Source organism: Alosa pseudoharengus, unplaced genomic scaffold (genome assembly GCF_046254945.1).
Source record: "Alosa pseudoharengus isolate Yale_2024_CS ecotype anadromous, Long Island Sound unplaced genomic scaffold, YU_APseudo_1.1 YU_APseudo_1.1_scf_6, whole genome shotgun sequence".
Taxonomy (NCBI): Eukaryota; Metazoa; Chordata; class Actinopteri; order Clupeiformes; family Clupeidae; genus Alosa; species Alosa pseudoharengus.
Genome location: NW_027468848.1, coordinates 41,688,612 through 41,707,557, shown reverse-complemented (window position 1 = coordinate 41,707,557; position 18,946 = coordinate 41,688,612). Strand labels below are relative to the sequence as shown.

The 18,946-nt window shown below is 39.4% G+C and overlaps 1 protein-coding gene across 1 annotated transcript in view; it reads right to left on the bottom strand.

The window, feature by feature from the left end:
- Positions 1-2,699: 2,699 nt before the first annotated feature.
- The window catches only part of gldc (glycine dehydrogenase (decarboxylating)), a 30,780-nt gene continuing 14,533 nt past the window's right edge, over positions 2,700-18,946 (bottom strand). Inside the window, exons 17-25 of the mRNA XM_076269594.1 lie at positions 18,716-18,841; positions 16,746-16,895; positions 15,472-15,584; positions 15,219-15,360; positions 14,952-15,063; positions 14,744-14,839; positions 3,358-3,530; positions 3,077-3,157; positions 2,700-2,952 (exon numbers count right to left, since the gene is read on the bottom strand). Coding sequence (XP_076125709.1) covers positions 2,815-2,952; positions 3,077-3,157; positions 3,358-3,530; positions 14,744-14,839; positions 14,952-15,063; positions 15,219-15,360; positions 15,472-15,584; positions 16,746-16,895; positions 18,716-18,841 — 1,131 coding nt within the window. The 3' untranslated portion in view covers positions 2,700-2,814. The remainder of the gene's footprint in view (positions 2,953-3,076; positions 3,158-3,357; positions 3,531-14,743; positions 14,840-14,951; positions 15,064-15,218; positions 15,361-15,471; positions 15,585-16,745; positions 16,896-18,715; positions 18,842-18,946) is intronic.

Here is an 18,946-nt window from a genome sequence, read left to right as displayed (position 1 = left end):
ATCACAAATGAGTGGGTATGGGTTAGGTTGATGCAGGCTCTTGAGACTAACATACCATAAATATTTTGTCATCTTGGGTGCAACGGTTCAGGTAGGGCTAGTTATTTAGGGGAGTGGCCACCAAGTTTCATGTTCCCTGATGTTTCAGTAACCCGGGAATCACTGATCAAAATTGATGACAGTAAAAAGAAAAAAAGAAATTTCTTTTTTATATTTTAAATGACTTGTCCTGATTCTTCCTGTGGATCTTAGTGGGCACTGAGGAAGCAATAATTTCATCGCTAGTTTTTCATGATTACTATTTCAATTGTTTCATATCAAAATTCACTACTTAATTATGTGTTTTATGTAGTTTGTCGAGGACTGGTTCAGACACGTCACATCCATAACGTGAAACCGTCACATCCATAACGCCACATATCATAGTTTCGGCAGTTTCCTTCAAAATTCACAGAGTTTGTAGAAAACCTGTAATCTCTCACAAAAGTGTGTCAATTTCATGTCACATCCATAACACTGATAAAATGCCTTGTATTCTTAGGATGAAATTGATTATATGAAATTTGAGGATTTCTCAGTATTCAAAGGACAGTTGCATTAAAAGTTATGCAAATTAATTCACTGATACTAATTTTGCCCCCACTTTAAGGCATTTTGTTTACCAATATGAGTCCAATTGTCACATCCATAACGCTGGAACTGCCCTCAACAAGTTTGTTAAAATGGTGATTTTAATTTATTAGGCCTAGGCTATGTCCGATTTATTTTAGGCTATTCTTGCTCAGATGTTCAGCATACTGTAGGCTAGGCTAGGCCTATGTGCGATTTATTTTCGGACATACAGTATTCTTGCTCAGATGTTTAGCATCACGATTAGATGGAAAACATGAATGTCCACGTAAGGGCATTGCTATGACGGGTGACATTCGAGACTTCTGCCTAGATCATCTGACAAAGATAACGAATTCCCTCGACTGACAATCTATATCTTCATAGAGAATATATATATATATATATATATATAGGCGGTCTCTAAAACCCCTCGAAGAGAGCACCTCACGATTTGCGCTCTGATGTCGTATAGATCATCCAGGTACGCCGACATATCTCCAATTGTTAGTGGAGGGGTGGTACTTATAAAGGGTGTGGTTAACGGAAACCTCGGGTTAACCAAGAACATAACCTGCTCGGAGCAGGTTTGAGATGCAGTGTAAATTGCCATGGCAGCATACCTCGGTTAAAACCTATCCACCTTTCGTAGTACGGGTTAATCGGGAACTTACGCCACACGTGATCCAAGTTACTCTCGAAGTTACCCAGATAAGCCAGTAACCCCGCTTCGTAGTACAGGCCCCAGATGTTTTCAAAGCATCGTTTTGCTTGCTTGAAGGCAACCTTAGAGTGAGCCTATTTAAGATGACGTGGTTGTCGTGAGCGCACGATTCAGTGGCACCTTCATAGTGTACGGTCGTACTCACTGTGTGTACTACCATCAGGCTACTCAGCTACGAGTAGAGAAAAATTCCCCGTTTGTATATTCACTCCAAATTGGCCTACCATGACTTCCCAACTCTGCACTGTAGCCCATAAACTGCATGACAGGGTATTTATATCCATAAACTGCATGACAGGCTATTTATATTTTTCTCTAAAATAACGAAATGCATTTCTTCAACTTTATTAAGAAGAATTACGTACTAGGCTACTTGGAACGCACAAATTGTATTTACGCAGGAGAGAGAATGATAGTGCACAGGGGCATCGATTACAGAACGTTAGCCTTTTTAGGGCTGTATAAAGTTAACCAAATTAATATAGGCTGTTGTTAGGTGTGAATAAAGTAGGCCTACTTTGTTGGCTACATTATTAGCTGACCAATGCACGAGGTTGCAAATGTGAAAGACTAGTACTGCAACCCTTCCAACGTTGGGGGACGAATGTTGACATTTTCCCTTATTTTGGATGAGAAACCCAGGAAATCTCCCTTATTTTCAATGCTCAATGTTGACAGCTATGAGTGTCGACTGGCTACCTGTGAACCACACTGGACTAATAGGGTCTTCATGCCACATCGGATATTTGGAAATTCCGGCCTCCGATATGGAATGTCAATGTCGATATATAGTATTTATTTTAATCATTTATTTATTTAATCTTTTATGTATTTTTCATATTTCATTTATTTATTTCATTTTGTCACAAAAACATTCCATAAGTTTCAGGAACTTCAATGGAATAAGTGGGGAAAAGATGTTCAAGTAGCCTAAATAAGCTTACGTTTATAGAGAGGGATTGTTTATAGGAATAAATCTCAAAAGGACAGAGGTAGGACAATTTCTCTTATCATTTTGTCATATTTCTTATTTATTTTTACAGGTTGTACTTGAAGGAAGCTAAATTACTTGAGATTAGGCTAAAAAAACGTATAAAAAGATATAAGCTATGTGAATGAGTATGTGAAATGTATATTCCCGTAAAACTTCAAATAATAGCCTGGGATTTTATATTCCAAAATCGCTTTACTATATTTTATTTGAGACCGGCCTTTATTTATCCAAACCTGTAGCCACACCAGGCGTGTAAAAGAGACTGTCTATTTGGAACTCAGCTTTTATTTGAAGTTTTACGGTAGTCATTTTTGACTTCAGGGGAAGGGTTGAGAACCATTCATCATATATACATGCAGAGTAAAACTTAAGTTATTTTTTTAAATCAAGTTCTCTTTATCAAAAGTAGAACAACATGGAGACTGCACAACACACTTATAAAAAATATATTTGAAAGGAATGTGTGGGTGTGTGATCCCAAATGACTCTAGGATGAAGCCCTTTCCTCATAAGGGGATTCATATGTGTCCATTGGTGGGCAGGTGCAGACTAAATGCTGGTCACCATAGATGTCATCAATCCTTGAAATTGTTGGCCAAAATTTCGTTTCAGGTCTCACAAATGGCTGTAAAAAAATTATAGGTGTTTGTCAGTCGAGGTGACTAATATGCATTGTCTCAGTCACATCAAATCAATCTCAATAGCAATAGAATAAGCTGAGGGGTAACATGATCCACGATAAGACTTACCATAGGGAAAGCAGCATACTCTCTGGAATAGGGTCTGTCCCATGTGGATGATGCTATACATGCTAGGGAATGTGGCGCCATCTGAATAGTAGATATAAGGTGTGATGTTTACAAAAAGAACACTTCAAATGTGAAAATGTGTTTGTGAAGTGTTTTGAGCATCAGAAATGTCTAGAAGTTGTCTAAAAAGGAAGCTTTGTATACAATCTAGGGATGATGTAAACAAAAAATGCTGTAAACCCTTTGTGCCACATTGTTACAAAATGCTAGGCTGGTTTGACCTTGAGTGGGTTGATTCGAGAGTCCATTCTGCCCTCTTCAATGTCTGCTATTTCCTGTCTTATGGCCATTAAGGCATCACAGAACCGGTCCATCTCTGCCTTATCCTCTGACTCTGTGGGTTCAATCATCAGAGTGCCAGCTACAGGCCATGACATAGTAGGAGCATGAAAACCTATGGACAAACAAAGACACTATAATTTAATTATGTTTAAGCAGAATTCTAATCTCACTGTTTATTAGAATGTTCCAGCCGTAACAATGTCGTAACAAAGCAACAAAGCAAGGTGATAATGTTATGGTAGAGGGGAAAAAAAGAAAAATGTGTTACTTTAAGTCAGGCTAAATCAATTTCATTTGGTTTAAACATTGTGACCTGACATGATGAAACAGCTTTTCCAATTGTTTGTGAATAGGTCTTAGAAGTTGTTGAAAGGAATTCTACCTCTCTAAGCTGTCCCAGTCTTAGGTGCCACTTTTAATACTAAAATTAAAATTATTTGGTTGTTGATTTGGTTTGTGGAGAAAACAAATTCTACTTCAATGTGAATGAGTGATTCCAGTCTTGTATGTGATTTCTGCAACAGTGGTACTGAAAATGTGTTGATAGTTTACTTGTTAAATTTTTGCTGTAGCCTAGTGTAAACCAATGTCACACAGTAGCCTAGCCTACAGAAAACACTTAATTTATGTGATATAATGAGGGGTTGTTAAATGTATGGCCACAATGGTTTATAAAACATCATAATAATTTACTCCGTCAGTCATCATGTTCACGAATAAGAGAGACATTTAAACCATTAACCAAAATTCTGTGCAATATCTGCCTTGAGTCCCTATGTGTGAGTCACGTCTTTTCGAGCTACTCCCAGTTGACTGGCAAATCACGTGGACAGTCAGGCGCAATTGATTATTTAATAAATAAATGTGAATTATGAATAATAATAAAAAGCTTCTACCTAATGTGACTACTTTTTCCATAAACTGTAAAAGAAAACAAGTTTGTAATTACTTCTGGATTTGATGTCACTTCCTGGACTCGTCTGACAGTCTTTAAATGACCTACTGAAATTCAGCTTGAAAACTGAGGTAAGCCAAAGTCCTTTGAGGCAAGTCCCTATTGGCCATATTGCGACGCATTTTAGGGCATATAAATCGGGCATATATTTCAGGCAGAACTGTGTGTGTGTGTGTGGGAGGTTTCACAACACCAACCTCGCTCCAGCTGCGAGATTACAACACGTGATTGGCACGATGTATTCACATCACATAACTTTTGGCGGTGGAAGGGGCGAAATATGTGAAGACGATGTGTAGACTGCCATGTTTGCGTTACAAACTAACCCCAGGGCCGTGGGAAGTGAGTTTTGGTTGGGGGTGCTGTAGTCGGGGGGGGGGGGGGTTAGTTTGCCAGGAAAAATAGGCTTTATTGAAATGGTAAAAAAGTTAGTATTTTATTTAAACGCCTTTCTCTGTTAATGGACAACAGCATACTGGCATTGCATGACACACAGCACAGGCATAGGCCTACATCACTGTCAAGAACATTATGGCTACACTACAGAAAAAATGCGATTGATATGACAGATTGATACTAACACAAACAAAGTAACCGTCTACTATCTAAGTAAGGTAACAAAGTTGCTGTAGCCTTGCACCGAAATCGACGGTGAACACGTGAAATATAAAACTGTTGAACACCAACATTAATGAAACGTAATAATTATTGACGCTTCTGACATAGGTGTCAAAACAGGCTAAATTAGACAGAACACATTGACTCATATATGCATAACAGGCCTACACAACGCAATATTCATAATAGATGTGATTCTTCCGGAAAAAAATCAGGATTTCCAGAATTTTTTTTTTTGGGGGGGGGGGGGGGGGTAGGACCACCAGTGAACCCAACGTAACTCACATAACAACAGCAAGCCGCTAATGCCATGTCTCTGGAGTGAATACACCCGCCCCTCACCAATCAACTCACGTAGGCAAGCAAGGCACTAAGGCGGTTAGATTGGATACACCTGCCCACAAATCAACTCACGTGAGCATTTCTGCATAACACAGGCCATCGTTATAACAGGCCGCTGACAATAGACCTCTCCAGCTGCTGGGCAGATTGGCCTACACACTTCTGCCATCTAGTTTCCACTGGATTTTTAGATTTTCGGTGCCGTTTAAGTAGTATAGTCTATAGTATACTACTTAAACGGCACCGACAATCAAAAAATCCAGTGGAAACTAGATGGCAGAAGTGTGTAGGCCAATCTGCCCACCAGCTTTTTCAACTTCGCTACCTACAGATGTTTTACCGGTATGATATTTCGAAACGCCATGTTATTTCCCATAGACCTCTGAAGTTTGCCTACAAAAAAGCAGCCATGTTTGACATCCGGTATCTGGCGATTTTTCCTATGGGAAAATAACATGGGGATTTTGAATTATCGCATCTTTTAAACTCTCGCAGGGATGAAAAAGTCTAAAATGCAGACGTTTTCCTGAACACACTTTTGTCCTCTACCTTCGAGTGGATACTGTGATCTCCGTTACGTGAAGGCGGCACACTTAGATTTTTGCTACCCCAGAGCTAACTTGCAATGCAACTTGCCATAGGTAGTTAGCTTCAATTAACAACCGGATCTCCTTATATGGGCAAAGATGGCTGTTTTGGTTCTTTTTTGTAGGCGAACTTCAGAGGTCTATAGACAATCTACGCCCGGAAGTTGGATGGATACGGAAGTTACGGAGGCGGGATTTTTCTGGAGAGGTCAATGACGACGGGTTTTGTGCTTCACATCTTTCCGAATATCACGCCGCAAGTAGTGTATTCCGTTTAGGATCCTACTAGTGGATTTCATTGAAAGTGAAAGTAGACGGGTTGATCAGCTGCGTTCTGAAGAATGCTTGATTCAAGTTCAGTGTGTGTGGCGCACTAGTTTCTCAGCAGAAGCCATGAAACGGTAAAGGTCAACAAATTGATTAAAAAAGACATCATGTATGAAGTCCCTGCCTCCCCCCTCTTTTTGGCTTTGCATCGGGTTCGCGGTCAGGATTTTCCGATAATGAATCTCGTGATGCTGATATTGAATTTTAATTTCTGCGCAAGTAAGCTGTGCTTGAAGTTAGCTGTGACAGACTAGCCTAACCTTACAGGTTTTCAAAGCCTGTCTACCTTAGGCCTACTACACTGTTTAGTTAACACCTTGTCATTTCGCGTTTGTCCAGCCATTTCCTCCGTGAACCTTGCGCCCCTTGTCTAAAACATATTTCAGGATGCCATATCTCACCATGAGAACACGTAACGTTATGGTGACGTGCGAGATCAAAGCTTTGGCATACTTAGTAAACGTCTTGCACATAATATTGAGCTGAATATTTAGTGGAAATAGCCTACTGTAGCATTGTGCTGATAGATAAAAAGTCGCCAATTTAAAGGCACAGTCCGCATTTTAACCCTAGCTCTCCATTTAGTGTGTGCGCTTGTAAAACTAGTGTTGTAGCCGCTTAGCCTACACAATCCTGGTGCAGTAGCTTAAAACAGAGCCTAGTCCTACCATTTATTTTAGGAGGAGAGGTGTAGGACCTACAGTGTTACTTTGGAAGTAGAGGAATCGATGTAATTTGATTATCTTTCGAACTGAAATATCAACAACCTTGCAACCTCTTCAATCAGCATCAAAATATCAATAGGCCTATCACATGATTCACTATTTTGTACGTAGGCCCAGAGGACTGTTAGGGGGCAGGCTATATATTATCATCAAGTAGGAGTATAGTAAATAATTTAGTCAACATTTAAACTCAGTGTTGGTTTAAGTTGTAAACAAAACATGTCATAAATGGAAAAAATCCATGTTTCTGTGTCACTGTTGGCAAAATGACCATGATGGTATATTTCAGCCATATTTGGTTTAGTCTTCTGTAGGTCTATAGGCTACATCTACTTTGCTCTATTATAAATTAGTTTTCTTTAGGAATTATAGGCTGTATTGTAATATGCTATAATGTTTGAAAGTATCTCATTTTATCAATACTTCCCATAAAAGTCATCAGATGTCATCATTTAAAGGGTTATTTTTCAAAATTTTCTTACGGGGGAGCATGCCCCCGGACCCCCCTAGTATTTACCCCAAATATATTTTCTTTAAAGCCCTTTTCTAGTGCCACCCTTGCATAGGATTTGCCTCATGAATTTTATGAAGTGTAGGTGATATAAATATATACGGTAGTCAACACTATAGTAGGCCTACACTAAAGTACTCGGGGGGGAGTTTTAACCTTTGCCAATCACACCCCTGCTATGCGTCGTATATTTTTCTGCTTTTTTGTTGTAGGCCAATCACATCCCTGAGGCTAGCCTACATTAAATTGATCCACATATCACAAATATAGCCTACAACAAATGCTAACATCATAAACGCACAGTGCAAAGGTTTTTCAACCTTTTTTGTGCCACGGCACACTTTTGACACTTAAAATGTCCCACGGCACACTAACATCCTGTGTGAAGAAAAAATAAACATACCATAGCCTAAAATTTCAAATAATACACAGATGGCCTTATTATGGCTTCTATGCAAGACCTGCTCAATAAAACAAGCACCCTCTGTCATTTGTAGGTGACTATATCTAATTTAATTGTTGTTTTGAACTGGATATGTGATGATTCTGTGAATTCTGGATATGGGGCCCCCGTTGTACAATGCCTGCATACCACAAATAGTGCAATCATACAATCAATGAGCGCATGTGGTTCTAAATTCTTTGATGCAACAGTTGCTTTTCTGGACCAGTGAGTGCAAGGGCGTAGGTTTGGTCTGAGCTTTGGTGGGGACACTACCCACTAATTCCCCCGGAAAAAAAAAAGGAAAAGCCACTCAACTCTTTCACCAGCCACTATAGATATAAAATGATTAAAATGTGCTACTGTCCAACTACCCATGATTAAAATGTGCTACTGTCCAACTTGATCTATATGTGTAGCACATAATCTGATTTTATATGTATACATATGTAGGCTATATTTAACATTTATTTTCTATTTGGTCTGTTATGAAATCATGCATTGACCCATTTAAGCACAGCTCAGTTTTAAGAAACTTAAATACATGCATGCTTAGCATTTTGTGAAAAGAATCATTAAGGCTACATTGACAACTCTTAACCATAAGCTGCCTGTATATTCTCTAATAGGCCTATTTACAGATAGCTAGGCGATGTAAGCACAGCTCAGTTTTAAGAAATGCTTAAAGCCGAAAGACCATGTTGAATTTTTCTACAATTTATTTCAAAACCGGATTACTCTGGAACAGCTAACTATACACGGGAATGCTTTACACCTTTGTGTTCGGTAAGGTCTGCTGTTTATTCTGATATATGGGTTGTCATGTGTTGCGTGAAGAGTGTGTAGGCCTAAGATATTCCACCGAGACGAATGGATGTGGAGATGGGCACAGAGAATAATTATTAAATCTCTTGAAGTAAATTTTTCTCGCGAACTGTTTATCACAGCAAATAGTGGCTATAGCACCGTTTAAAAGCTGAGAAAAGGCTCTTTCATGTGACACGTGTGATGAGTAGCCTACTCGAGGAGTTCAACAGAGAAGAATGGATGAATTTGGACGCACTTCATATGCCTTGTAGTGAAGTGAAGCTGAAGCGCAGCGTCTCCTGCGGCTCACTGGTAGTTATTATAGGTAACTTCAAATCAGCACGATTTACCCTTATAGGCTACTGCACATTACACGATCTGTACGAGATGATCCGCAGCAAAGTGAGAAAGTATTTAACTCTTTGTAGCGCATGTGAGCGCTTCCCCCCCCACTTCAGCCTGAATATTGGTGGGGACATTTCAGTCGTAATCTGACATTGGTGTGGACACGTCCTTCGGCCTCCACGCAAATCTACGCCCCTGAGTGAGTGACATTTGGGTAATTTTCTGCGGCACACCTGATGATCTCTCACGGCACACTAGTGTGCCGCGGCACAGTGGTTGAAAAACACTGGCCTAGGGTTGCCAACTTCCTCAACCCCAAATGAGGGACACTTCACTTCAAATGCGGGACCCCCCCCCCCCAAAAAAAAACAAAAAAAAACTAATTTACAAATGGTGTACTGCCACTTTAAGAGTATTGTCTACACGGTATTCATAATATTTTGCCAGCTCCATTCAAATATAGCCTATGGTCATTCCACAAACTCCAACATTGTTTGTGCCACATTTAGGCCTATAGCACAATGATAAGTATATTAAAGTTGATGTGAACAACCTTCATTCCTGTGGAAATAGAAGCATGTAATGATGCTAGCTAGATATTTTCTGTTTGCAATTAAAAGTGAATTATGAACCTGGTAGCCACCTAGCTATCTGAGTGGAAAGTGTTTCAATTGGCATAGCCTATCATGTGCTTCATGTAAATGCTTAGTTTAAGGGAAACGGATTATTGAAGACTTCAAGACTCACCAATTCCATTACACAACGGCAATTGACCACTCTTCATATTCTATCAGTCCAAATCACAGTGCGTGCAGCCTACAGTATGTCAAAGTGCCCTCACATTTTGTAAATGGCCAGTAGCATAGTGTGAACCGGATAATTCCGCAATCTCCTCGCGTTGTTTTTGTGTTCTCGTGATTTCCTTTTAAAAGTTTCTTATATTAAAAAAGGTGAAATCAATTACCAACAATCACAAGCCAGCTGGAAACTTCCACCCTCTCTCCCTCTCGTTCCCAATTAAAACGAGTAGCATAACGTTCAAGTTAGATCTGCTGCATAATAGAGAGACTGAGAGGACCCAAAAAGTATCATCATTATGTAAGATGCTGTTGCTGCATTTTGACATTGTAATCGTTCTCTAAGAAGAGTGAAAAACAGTTTGCAGTAAAGCTTCTCTGGCTAAATTGTGGTGCCCCTTCTGTCCCTTGGTGCCGTGCGCACAGTGCAAGATGCGCGTGGTAGCAGCGGCACTGGACACTTTGTTCCAGGTGCGTTTACAGTAGCCTACTATTGACAAGTTAACAAGGCCGATGAGCTGTGATTGCAAATCGGGAGTGGTGCTGTCCCTGACGGGACAAATCACCCAAAATACGGGATGTCCTGCCCATTTACCCAAATTAATGGTCGAATATTACTGATGATCATTGTTATTTAAGAACATCCAGTGTGCGTAGGGTACCAAAAACATCTTGCTCGTAAAAAAGCATCATAACGCACATTCTGGCGGATCTGTTATTTACTGTAGGCTGCGCAAACCACATGCCTTTATTTTGGGCAAGCCTGCATTCATTCATTCATTCAACCTTTATTTATTCTCGGAGGGTCATTGAGGGAAGCCCTCATTTTCAATGAAGCCGAGATTACAGAAGCGAAGCAAAGCGCTCCACAACATTCGAGGCCTTCTGTTGAAGAATTTTATATAAAGCCTGCGCTGACAGTAATCCTCCTGCCCCTGATAGGCCGACCACAGCTGTGGATAGTGTGGAATGTTCAAGTAATAACACAATCCAATATGCCAGTTTTAGGACACAGAATAATGTTTGTAATGATACCAGGTAGGCCAGGTATTGTCGAAGGTGCATGGTGAAGTGAAATTTTTACTTTGGAAAACAAACATTTGCAGATATCATCGCCGATCATCAGAATATTGCAACAGATTCTGTGTTCTGGACTGCAGGTAACTTGTTAAGCCAGTGGTTCTCAAACCTTTATTTCATTCCCCACTTTGATCAAGGGGCATGACTGATGATAGTGGAGATAAAGTCAGCATCTTCGACGGTAGTCTATTAAAAATATAAGTTTTCAATGTCCCAAACGGAGAGCCATACTTTATTGTTTTTAACGATCTCTATGCTACTCACAAAAATGTAGGCATGGGGACATGATGAAGTAGGCTATCCAACTGTCGTGTGTTAAATTATTGTGATTACGAGCCAGTGGTTTTCATCTAACTAAATGCAACAGGCTCATATCGTCCTCGCATTCGCAAAATGAGGACCAGTGTTTTGTAAAATTGCAAATAGCTATTCGTTTTAACTATTTTTTTATGATTGTATGAAGTGCTTTTTGTATATGCTACTATCTTAATCTTGGAATATGGGGAGGAGTGGCGCGTCTGCAGAAGTCAGCCAAATATGAATGTAATTCTGCGGCATAAAGCAGATGTATTTGTTTATTGTACAGAAAAATAAAAATGACATGTCAAGCAGTCAATTGACTACATTGCAGTCAATAAGTAGGGCAAATTAATTTACGAAACCAAAACGTGAGTCATAGTTGTCTAAGCCTCTATTGCGTAGCCTGTTAAAAACGTCGCCAGATAGTATTAAATCGGCAAAAACATTGTTTTCTGCAGAAGCCTACCCAAGGCTACAGATTAATTCTGAACAGTTATTTCTCTACTGGCTCAATTATCACACCACTGTTTTGATTTGCGTAGTTGCGTTAACCCCAACACTGACAATAATGTAGACAGCAAATTTCGATTTCGATTTTCGTTACCACCGTGTAGTCAAGCCTTAAGCCATACCCAAGTAGCCTAAATCGAGGTAATGTTTAATTATGCATGATTTATTTTGTTATTGAATTCGTAGGCTGGGATTACTCTCGGCAACAATTATGTTTAATGGTAGATCCTGCTTTTTCAGAAGGGACGGCGGGCAGAGCGATGTACAGTGGCAGAGCGACGCACAGTGGCTGAAAGTAGTACTAAAGCTTCACGCAGCTTCACGCCGCGTAATGCGCAAATGAAGTGGTCATTTGAAAGCGATGCCCACTGTAGACAGGGGGACGGAGAGCTTCTTTTTTTTTCTGATCGTGAGTGGTATTACACATAAATACGCGTGCTTTCCTGCAGGGGGTGCTGCCGCACCCCCACTTCCCACGTCTATGACTAACCCAATACATTCATGGGAGATTATTTAAGTGCTGTGTCTCTTCATTAGAAAGTCTCTGGGCAAGCTCCAACTCTCACCTTTATTTTTAGTGTTTTATGCATCACGCCTGCTTGAAGAACCCTTAAAGTTCCACCCTGTTAGGCTATATTATGGAAAAGTGTTTGTTAATTAAAATATTTTTTAATTATGAAGTTATGAAGCCAAAATGCCACCGCAAAACTGGAATCACCCGAATATACGTTATTCCCTGAAAGACTACATGTAGTACTTTAAGAGTCAAATTGGTTAAGGCTGGCCTTATAATTGATTTAATTATAGTGCATGAAAATGCACTGTTCTGTTATCCGAAGTAGTCTTCTTTTTATTCTTCTTCTAACCAATTGAATTCAGCTTCAACCATTTAACGTAGAAACTTCGTTCAAACTCTGTAACGTAGGTGTTGAAAAGGACACTTGGGCAATGTATTTCACTTTTGTAAACTTTATACTTTGAGATATTTACAAAAAACAAGCTTATTTTTCCCCATAGACTTTGCATTGGCACTATGACATCACAAAGGGCTAATTAAATTGATTCGCACTCAACTGCCAGCTGCTCAACTAGGCCCCCTCAAAGAGCCAATTTAACTGATTGCACCTGTATCAACTACTTTATGCTCAACTAGGCCAACTCTCTCTGTGCCTCTCCATTCTACAAGGATATAAGGCACATTCCATCCAACTTTCTATGCATCCATCTTCTTCAAACCATTCACACAATCTGGCTCTCTTAACACTACAGATCCTTTTCAACTGTTTCCTCTGCCCACAACGGTTTCAAAATAAAAGTCCTCACTACTATAATTCACTATTAACCAATTTAACCATTTAAACTACTCAACTATTTAACTGTTCAGCCATTTCAACTGTCAGTTGTCATCAACTAGACTCCCACCAATTGTTTCCACTGCCTCTCGCTAACTGTTTCCTCCGCCCCTCACTAACTGTTTCCTCTTCCCATACCAAACAAAAGTTTGTTTGCATTATATATGTTTTGCATTTTCATGCACTGGTAATTTCCTCGAAATTACATTTTGTAGTTATTCTTCCCACCAAATTTCTGCGTCTAATTTAGCTTCAACCGTTTAACATAGAAACTTCATTCAAACCTTGTAACGTAGGTCTTGAAAAGGACACTCGAGGAATGCATTTTTCGTTTTTGTAAACTTTATACTTTGAGATATTAACGTAAATCAAGCTTATTTTTCCCCATAGACTTCGCATTGGCACCATGACATCACAATGGGCTAATCAAACTGATTAACACCTGTACCAACTGACAGCTGCTCAACTATGCCCCCTCACAGAGCCAATTAAACTGATTGCACCTGTATCAACTGCTTTCTGCTCAACTAGGCCAACTCCCTCTGTGGCCCTGTTTAGACGACAACGAAAACGATGCAACCGGTGATGTTTTTCTGCGTTTGACCCTGTCATTTAGACGCAAACGGAGGTTTTATCCCACCGCAAACTACGAGCTGATCGTTTTTTTGGGAAAACTCAGTTTGTTCGTTTGCGTCTAAAGAGGTACAAACAGAGACTTGTGACGAGGCGGAGATTTTTAGTCAGTTCAGAACAGAAAGAGGAAGTGGTTCATTGCTGTTGGTATTTTTGGGATTCTGATTGGCTAATGTGGGATTGAGCTTCTCCTTACACTGCCACCGACAAGTTTGCCATGCTCTTGAAGGCATATACCCGGGTTAGTGTAAAGGAAAACTTTTCTGAAAACTTACAGGTGTGCACAATGTTATTTTTGAAAACGGAGAGGGTGAAATGTCGTGTAAACGTAGCCTGTGTCTCCATTCTACAAGGATATAAGGCACATTCCAAGGGCTATAACGACTTAGAATGCAATCAACTGCACCTGTGCTCTCACTGACTGCAGCAACTTCAATGGAACCCATTTTCTCTCCATTGAACTAGATAGCTCACTTTTCTCTTCCTCACTTTTTCACTTCTTTTCTTCACTTCACCCATTAAACTATCTGTCTATCAACATCCATTAAACTGTCTACTGATGCACATCTATTAATTCACTATTAAATAATTTACAAATTTAAACTATCCAACTGTTTAACTGGTCAGACATTCAAACTGTCAGTAGTCATCCACTATGACTTGCATTTTCATGCACTGGTAATTCCTCGGAATTACATTTTCTAGTTTCAATTTATTGATTCTTGATTGATGAATCTATTGATTCCCTTGCCCATCTTGGCCTAGTCCATATTAAAAACAGCACTTATTCTCTGTCAGATTCTAGGTTTTACATAGAGCTCACAGGGTTAAAAACTGTATCAAAGTCTGCTTTATATCTTATCACTGTTCAGAGGGCAAAAGTCAGTGTACTGGGAGTGAAGGACAGTTGGCTGAATGTTTCAATGTCTGCAGAAATGCATGGCAGCAACTTGAGAATTGTTGAACAGCAAACCATGGTACGCAGTGTTCATACCATAATCTTGCAGTCTTTTCGCCACATCCACAGCCTCAATATTTGCAGTCTTTTTGAATGGTCGAACATCCAAAATAAATTCATGAGCAACAAACCCTAAAAGAAGTTGAAGAACGTAAAAGAAAAGTGTCAGTATTTTTGCGAACAGGACAAAACATTTTCTGTTCCACACTTCATAAAATGGGTTACGGTAGAGCATCTGGTTTACCTCTTAATCCCTTGAACAGCACCTTGTAATGGCTTTCTAATCTCTTTGCCATGTAGTTAGCATTAAGAATGGCCACCTCTGTAGCATGCATCAGACCTCTGGCACCCATCATCTAATAGAAAAGAACAGTACATTCTCTGTAGTCTATGACCACATTTTGGCTACATCTAGGTGTAAACAAATTTATTAAGGGTTTCAGAATTACATTGTTAGTAACAATGTTATTATTGATATAATAAAAACATTTTTTTTAAATTACATGTTTACCTTGATATATGCCCATGATATTGGCAAGATGGCACTTGAACCCCATGGAGCAGCACTTATTGTCCCCAAAGAGCTTACAGTATCACCTGATGTCATGGGCACCACAGGGTGACTGGGTAGAAAAGGTGCCAGATGTTCCTTCCTGTGGAAGTCATACTAAAGAAATCAATATACACCAAAGCCCATATTTAAGGAATACTTAAACTTAAAACTTAGACTTGAACATCGGAAAGAAGAATGGTAATTCACTGACACTCCAATAGGTCCCATTCCTGGGCCTCCACCACCATGAGGGATACAGAAGGTTTTATGAAGGTTGAGATGAGACACATCGGATCCATAATCCCCAGGGCGGCATAAACCTACCTGAACAACAGAGTGTACAAGATATTTTCACATATTCAGAAAATGCTTAGGGCCCTATCATGACATTCTAAAGTGCATCGTCACTCGTCAAAAGTCTATTCAAATTTAGTAGGATGTCCAGTTCACATTGGGAGGGGTTTCGCTATCAAAAGTGGAGCGCATGGCGTAACAAGGTGTTCCTAGGTCTTTTAATCAGTCATATGGGTGTGTTTGGGGCGTAACATCATTTTAAACCAATGAGAATGAAATCTGTCATTCCCTTTAATGGCGTAACGCGCGATATGTCAAATAAATACATCGGTATTTTGGCATTCAAAGGCGCATTTGAAGGAGGCTGCTTGCGAGACCGTATAGAATAGTCATTCTTAAACCATGCTTTACTAAAACCTAGCATAGCCTTCACGCATTTGCACTCGTCTATTTGAACTCATTGGCAAAGTGAAACTAACTTCACCAAGGAGTCAGTCAACGACAAGACATTATATGCAGATACTTTCACTATTGACTGACAATGGGTTACCACCGAAAACATAGGCTGGAAAAAGCAACACTTACCCTAATATTGCTCAAATGACTGAATAAAACAACATTTATCCTGCAGAGGAGTTGCTTATATCTCGTGACAATGCGTCTTCAGCTGTGCTCCATACGTGTCTCTCGCCTCTCCCCTAATCACTTTTAACAGTCATTACCCATTTGCAAATGATGGTGAATAACTACTCATTATGAGATGTACAGTATTTCGTAATATCTTTGTTCTAATTATGTTTCCCATTGTAATCGTGCAATTTGTAATGCTTTGCATGGACGTGCGCTGGTGTGCGTTCATGAATGATAGAAGGATGGTGCGTGCACCTGCCAATATGACTGGTGACATGCGCTCTTAAAATAGCATATGAACAACTCGCCATTGACTTCTGACCAGGTTTAGGTGGTGTATGATAGCGATTTTTAGACAACGCGCTAGGCCCCTCCCTAGGTTGTTAATTGCCACACCCCTGGGCGCAATGCTAAAAAAAGAAACGTGCAAAATACCGAATTCAACTTTGCGCGGGTGATTAACGAGTATTACGCCATGCGCTGGTGACCCAAAATACAGCCCTTAGTGTTTTCAAGTTAAAGGATATTTTTTTCTGATAAACTAGAAGTAAAGTACCTTACCTGAGCATTCATGTTCGCACCATCCAAATACACCTGGCCACCATTCTGGTGAATGAGCTCACACACTTCCCTGACATTCTCTTCAAACACACCATTAGTGGAAGGATATGTGATCATCATGGCAGCTAATTTAGACTTGTGTTTGTCCACCTAAGGGAAAATAAATATATTAATAATAACAACTGTTTCCTACAAGGACCAAAATGTATAGAGAACTAAATGAGGGAATCACAATGACATCATTAATTATTAAGTGTACATTTTAATGTATAGTAAATAAAATGACATTGACGAGAATTCTCTTTGCTTTGGGACTTGAAATGTAGCAGAGATGCCTATGCATATCTCTCAGCATCATGCTGTGGGGGTGTTTTTCAGCGGTTGGGACCAGGCAACTGCTCACTGCTCATAATCACTATGCGATTTTAGCAATGCTTTTGTCAAATACCAACTTGTAGTTTAAGAGTAAATCGTATGTAATGCAAAGCCAAAGCTTATGAATCAGTAAGTGATATCTTTATTGCAAACATGGCCCAAAGCTCCCCAAATCTAGGTGTGCCAATCTTGTTGAGTCATACCCAAATAGACTTGACTCTTACTATAAGTACGAAGTAAATGTAAATTCTTACATCCTTGTGATTTCAGTTTTTCCTTTTCTAAGAAATGCATTTCTGCTTGCTTGTCATTATGGGTATTGTGGGGATTGATGAGGGGAAAATTAGGGCCGACATTCCCCTAGCTGCAAGCTATGTTGTTGGTTATAGCAAGGTTTCATCATTGTTGGTTACAGCCTCACCTAATAAAAGTTGTACACAAACAGAACGCAAGAATCTCTACCCATAACACAAAAGTTTGTTGCTTTACTCATAGCCCATCAAGTCAAATATGTACATCTCAGAAAAAAGACTAACAGAACATTTGTGCAGTAGATATCAATTTTACATAATAAAATGTTTTTATTAGATGCTAATGTAGTCACTGCAGTATGTAGGTTCCATCATCTACGCTATTCTATGGTTACATAAATGGCTTCTATCACCTATGATGAGTACTAAGCTTTCACTGTATCTGATAAAAGCTAAACTGAAGATATGCTGGGTAAGGTTTTATGTTACCATTTCCCTTTTTGCAATAACACCGTTTTCTTAGACGTTGACCTAGTTAACTACAAAAACACAGGCCAAACATCTGAATAGTATGCCCGCATGGTGGAGGAGCAAAGAAAAATGGAGTAAAATTGCAGTATCCAGATGTGCAAGCCTAACTGAGATCCAGACAGACTCTGTGCTGTGATTGTGGCCAAAGGTGCATCTACTAAATACTGACTTGAAGGGAATGAATATTTATGCAATCACTTATATTTTTAATTAATCAACATTACTTTGTAGATATGTTTTCACTTTGACAGTTGAGTTTTTTGTGTAAATTCTTGTCAACAAAATCCAAATTATATTGACCATGATTTATTTATAAAAGCAATAAAATGGGAGAATATCCAAGGGATGAATACTTGGTAACACTTTACTTGACAGTATCAACATAAGAGTGACATGACACTGTCATGAACATATGACACTGTCATGACACATGAACCCTAACCCTAATCCTAGCCCTAACTTGTTACTTATGACAAAAACCAAATGTCACTTAATGACAGAAGCGTTGTCATAAATGTTTATGACTTGTTTATGACATTCATGACAGTGTCATGTCACTCTTATGTTGCTACTGTCAAGTAAAGTGTAACCGAATACTTTTTATAGGCACTGTAGATGCCATTCATCCAACTTGAATGAGGGTGCCTTGTCTACTCACCACTACTGAAGTCTAATCAAAACACTATTGCGTGGTTATACTAACTTTTACTACTAAAACACTTGAAATATAATTACCTGCGTTTTATATTGTACAATAACTTACTCATATTTCCATTATAGTCACAATTTGAAAAGGAACTTTGGATATCTTACCATGGCCTTCAAGTGAGCCACATCAATGCTTCCATCTTTATCCACCTCTACCACCTGAACCTTCATACCAGCCATCTGGGCACTTGCAGGATTAGTACCATGGGCTGATTTAGGGATCAGGCATACCTGAGAACAACATCAAAAATCAGCTGACCAAAAGGACTGGGGCCGCAACTAATGATCCATTTTCATAGTTGATTAATCTGTTGATTATCTTCTTGAAGAGCAACT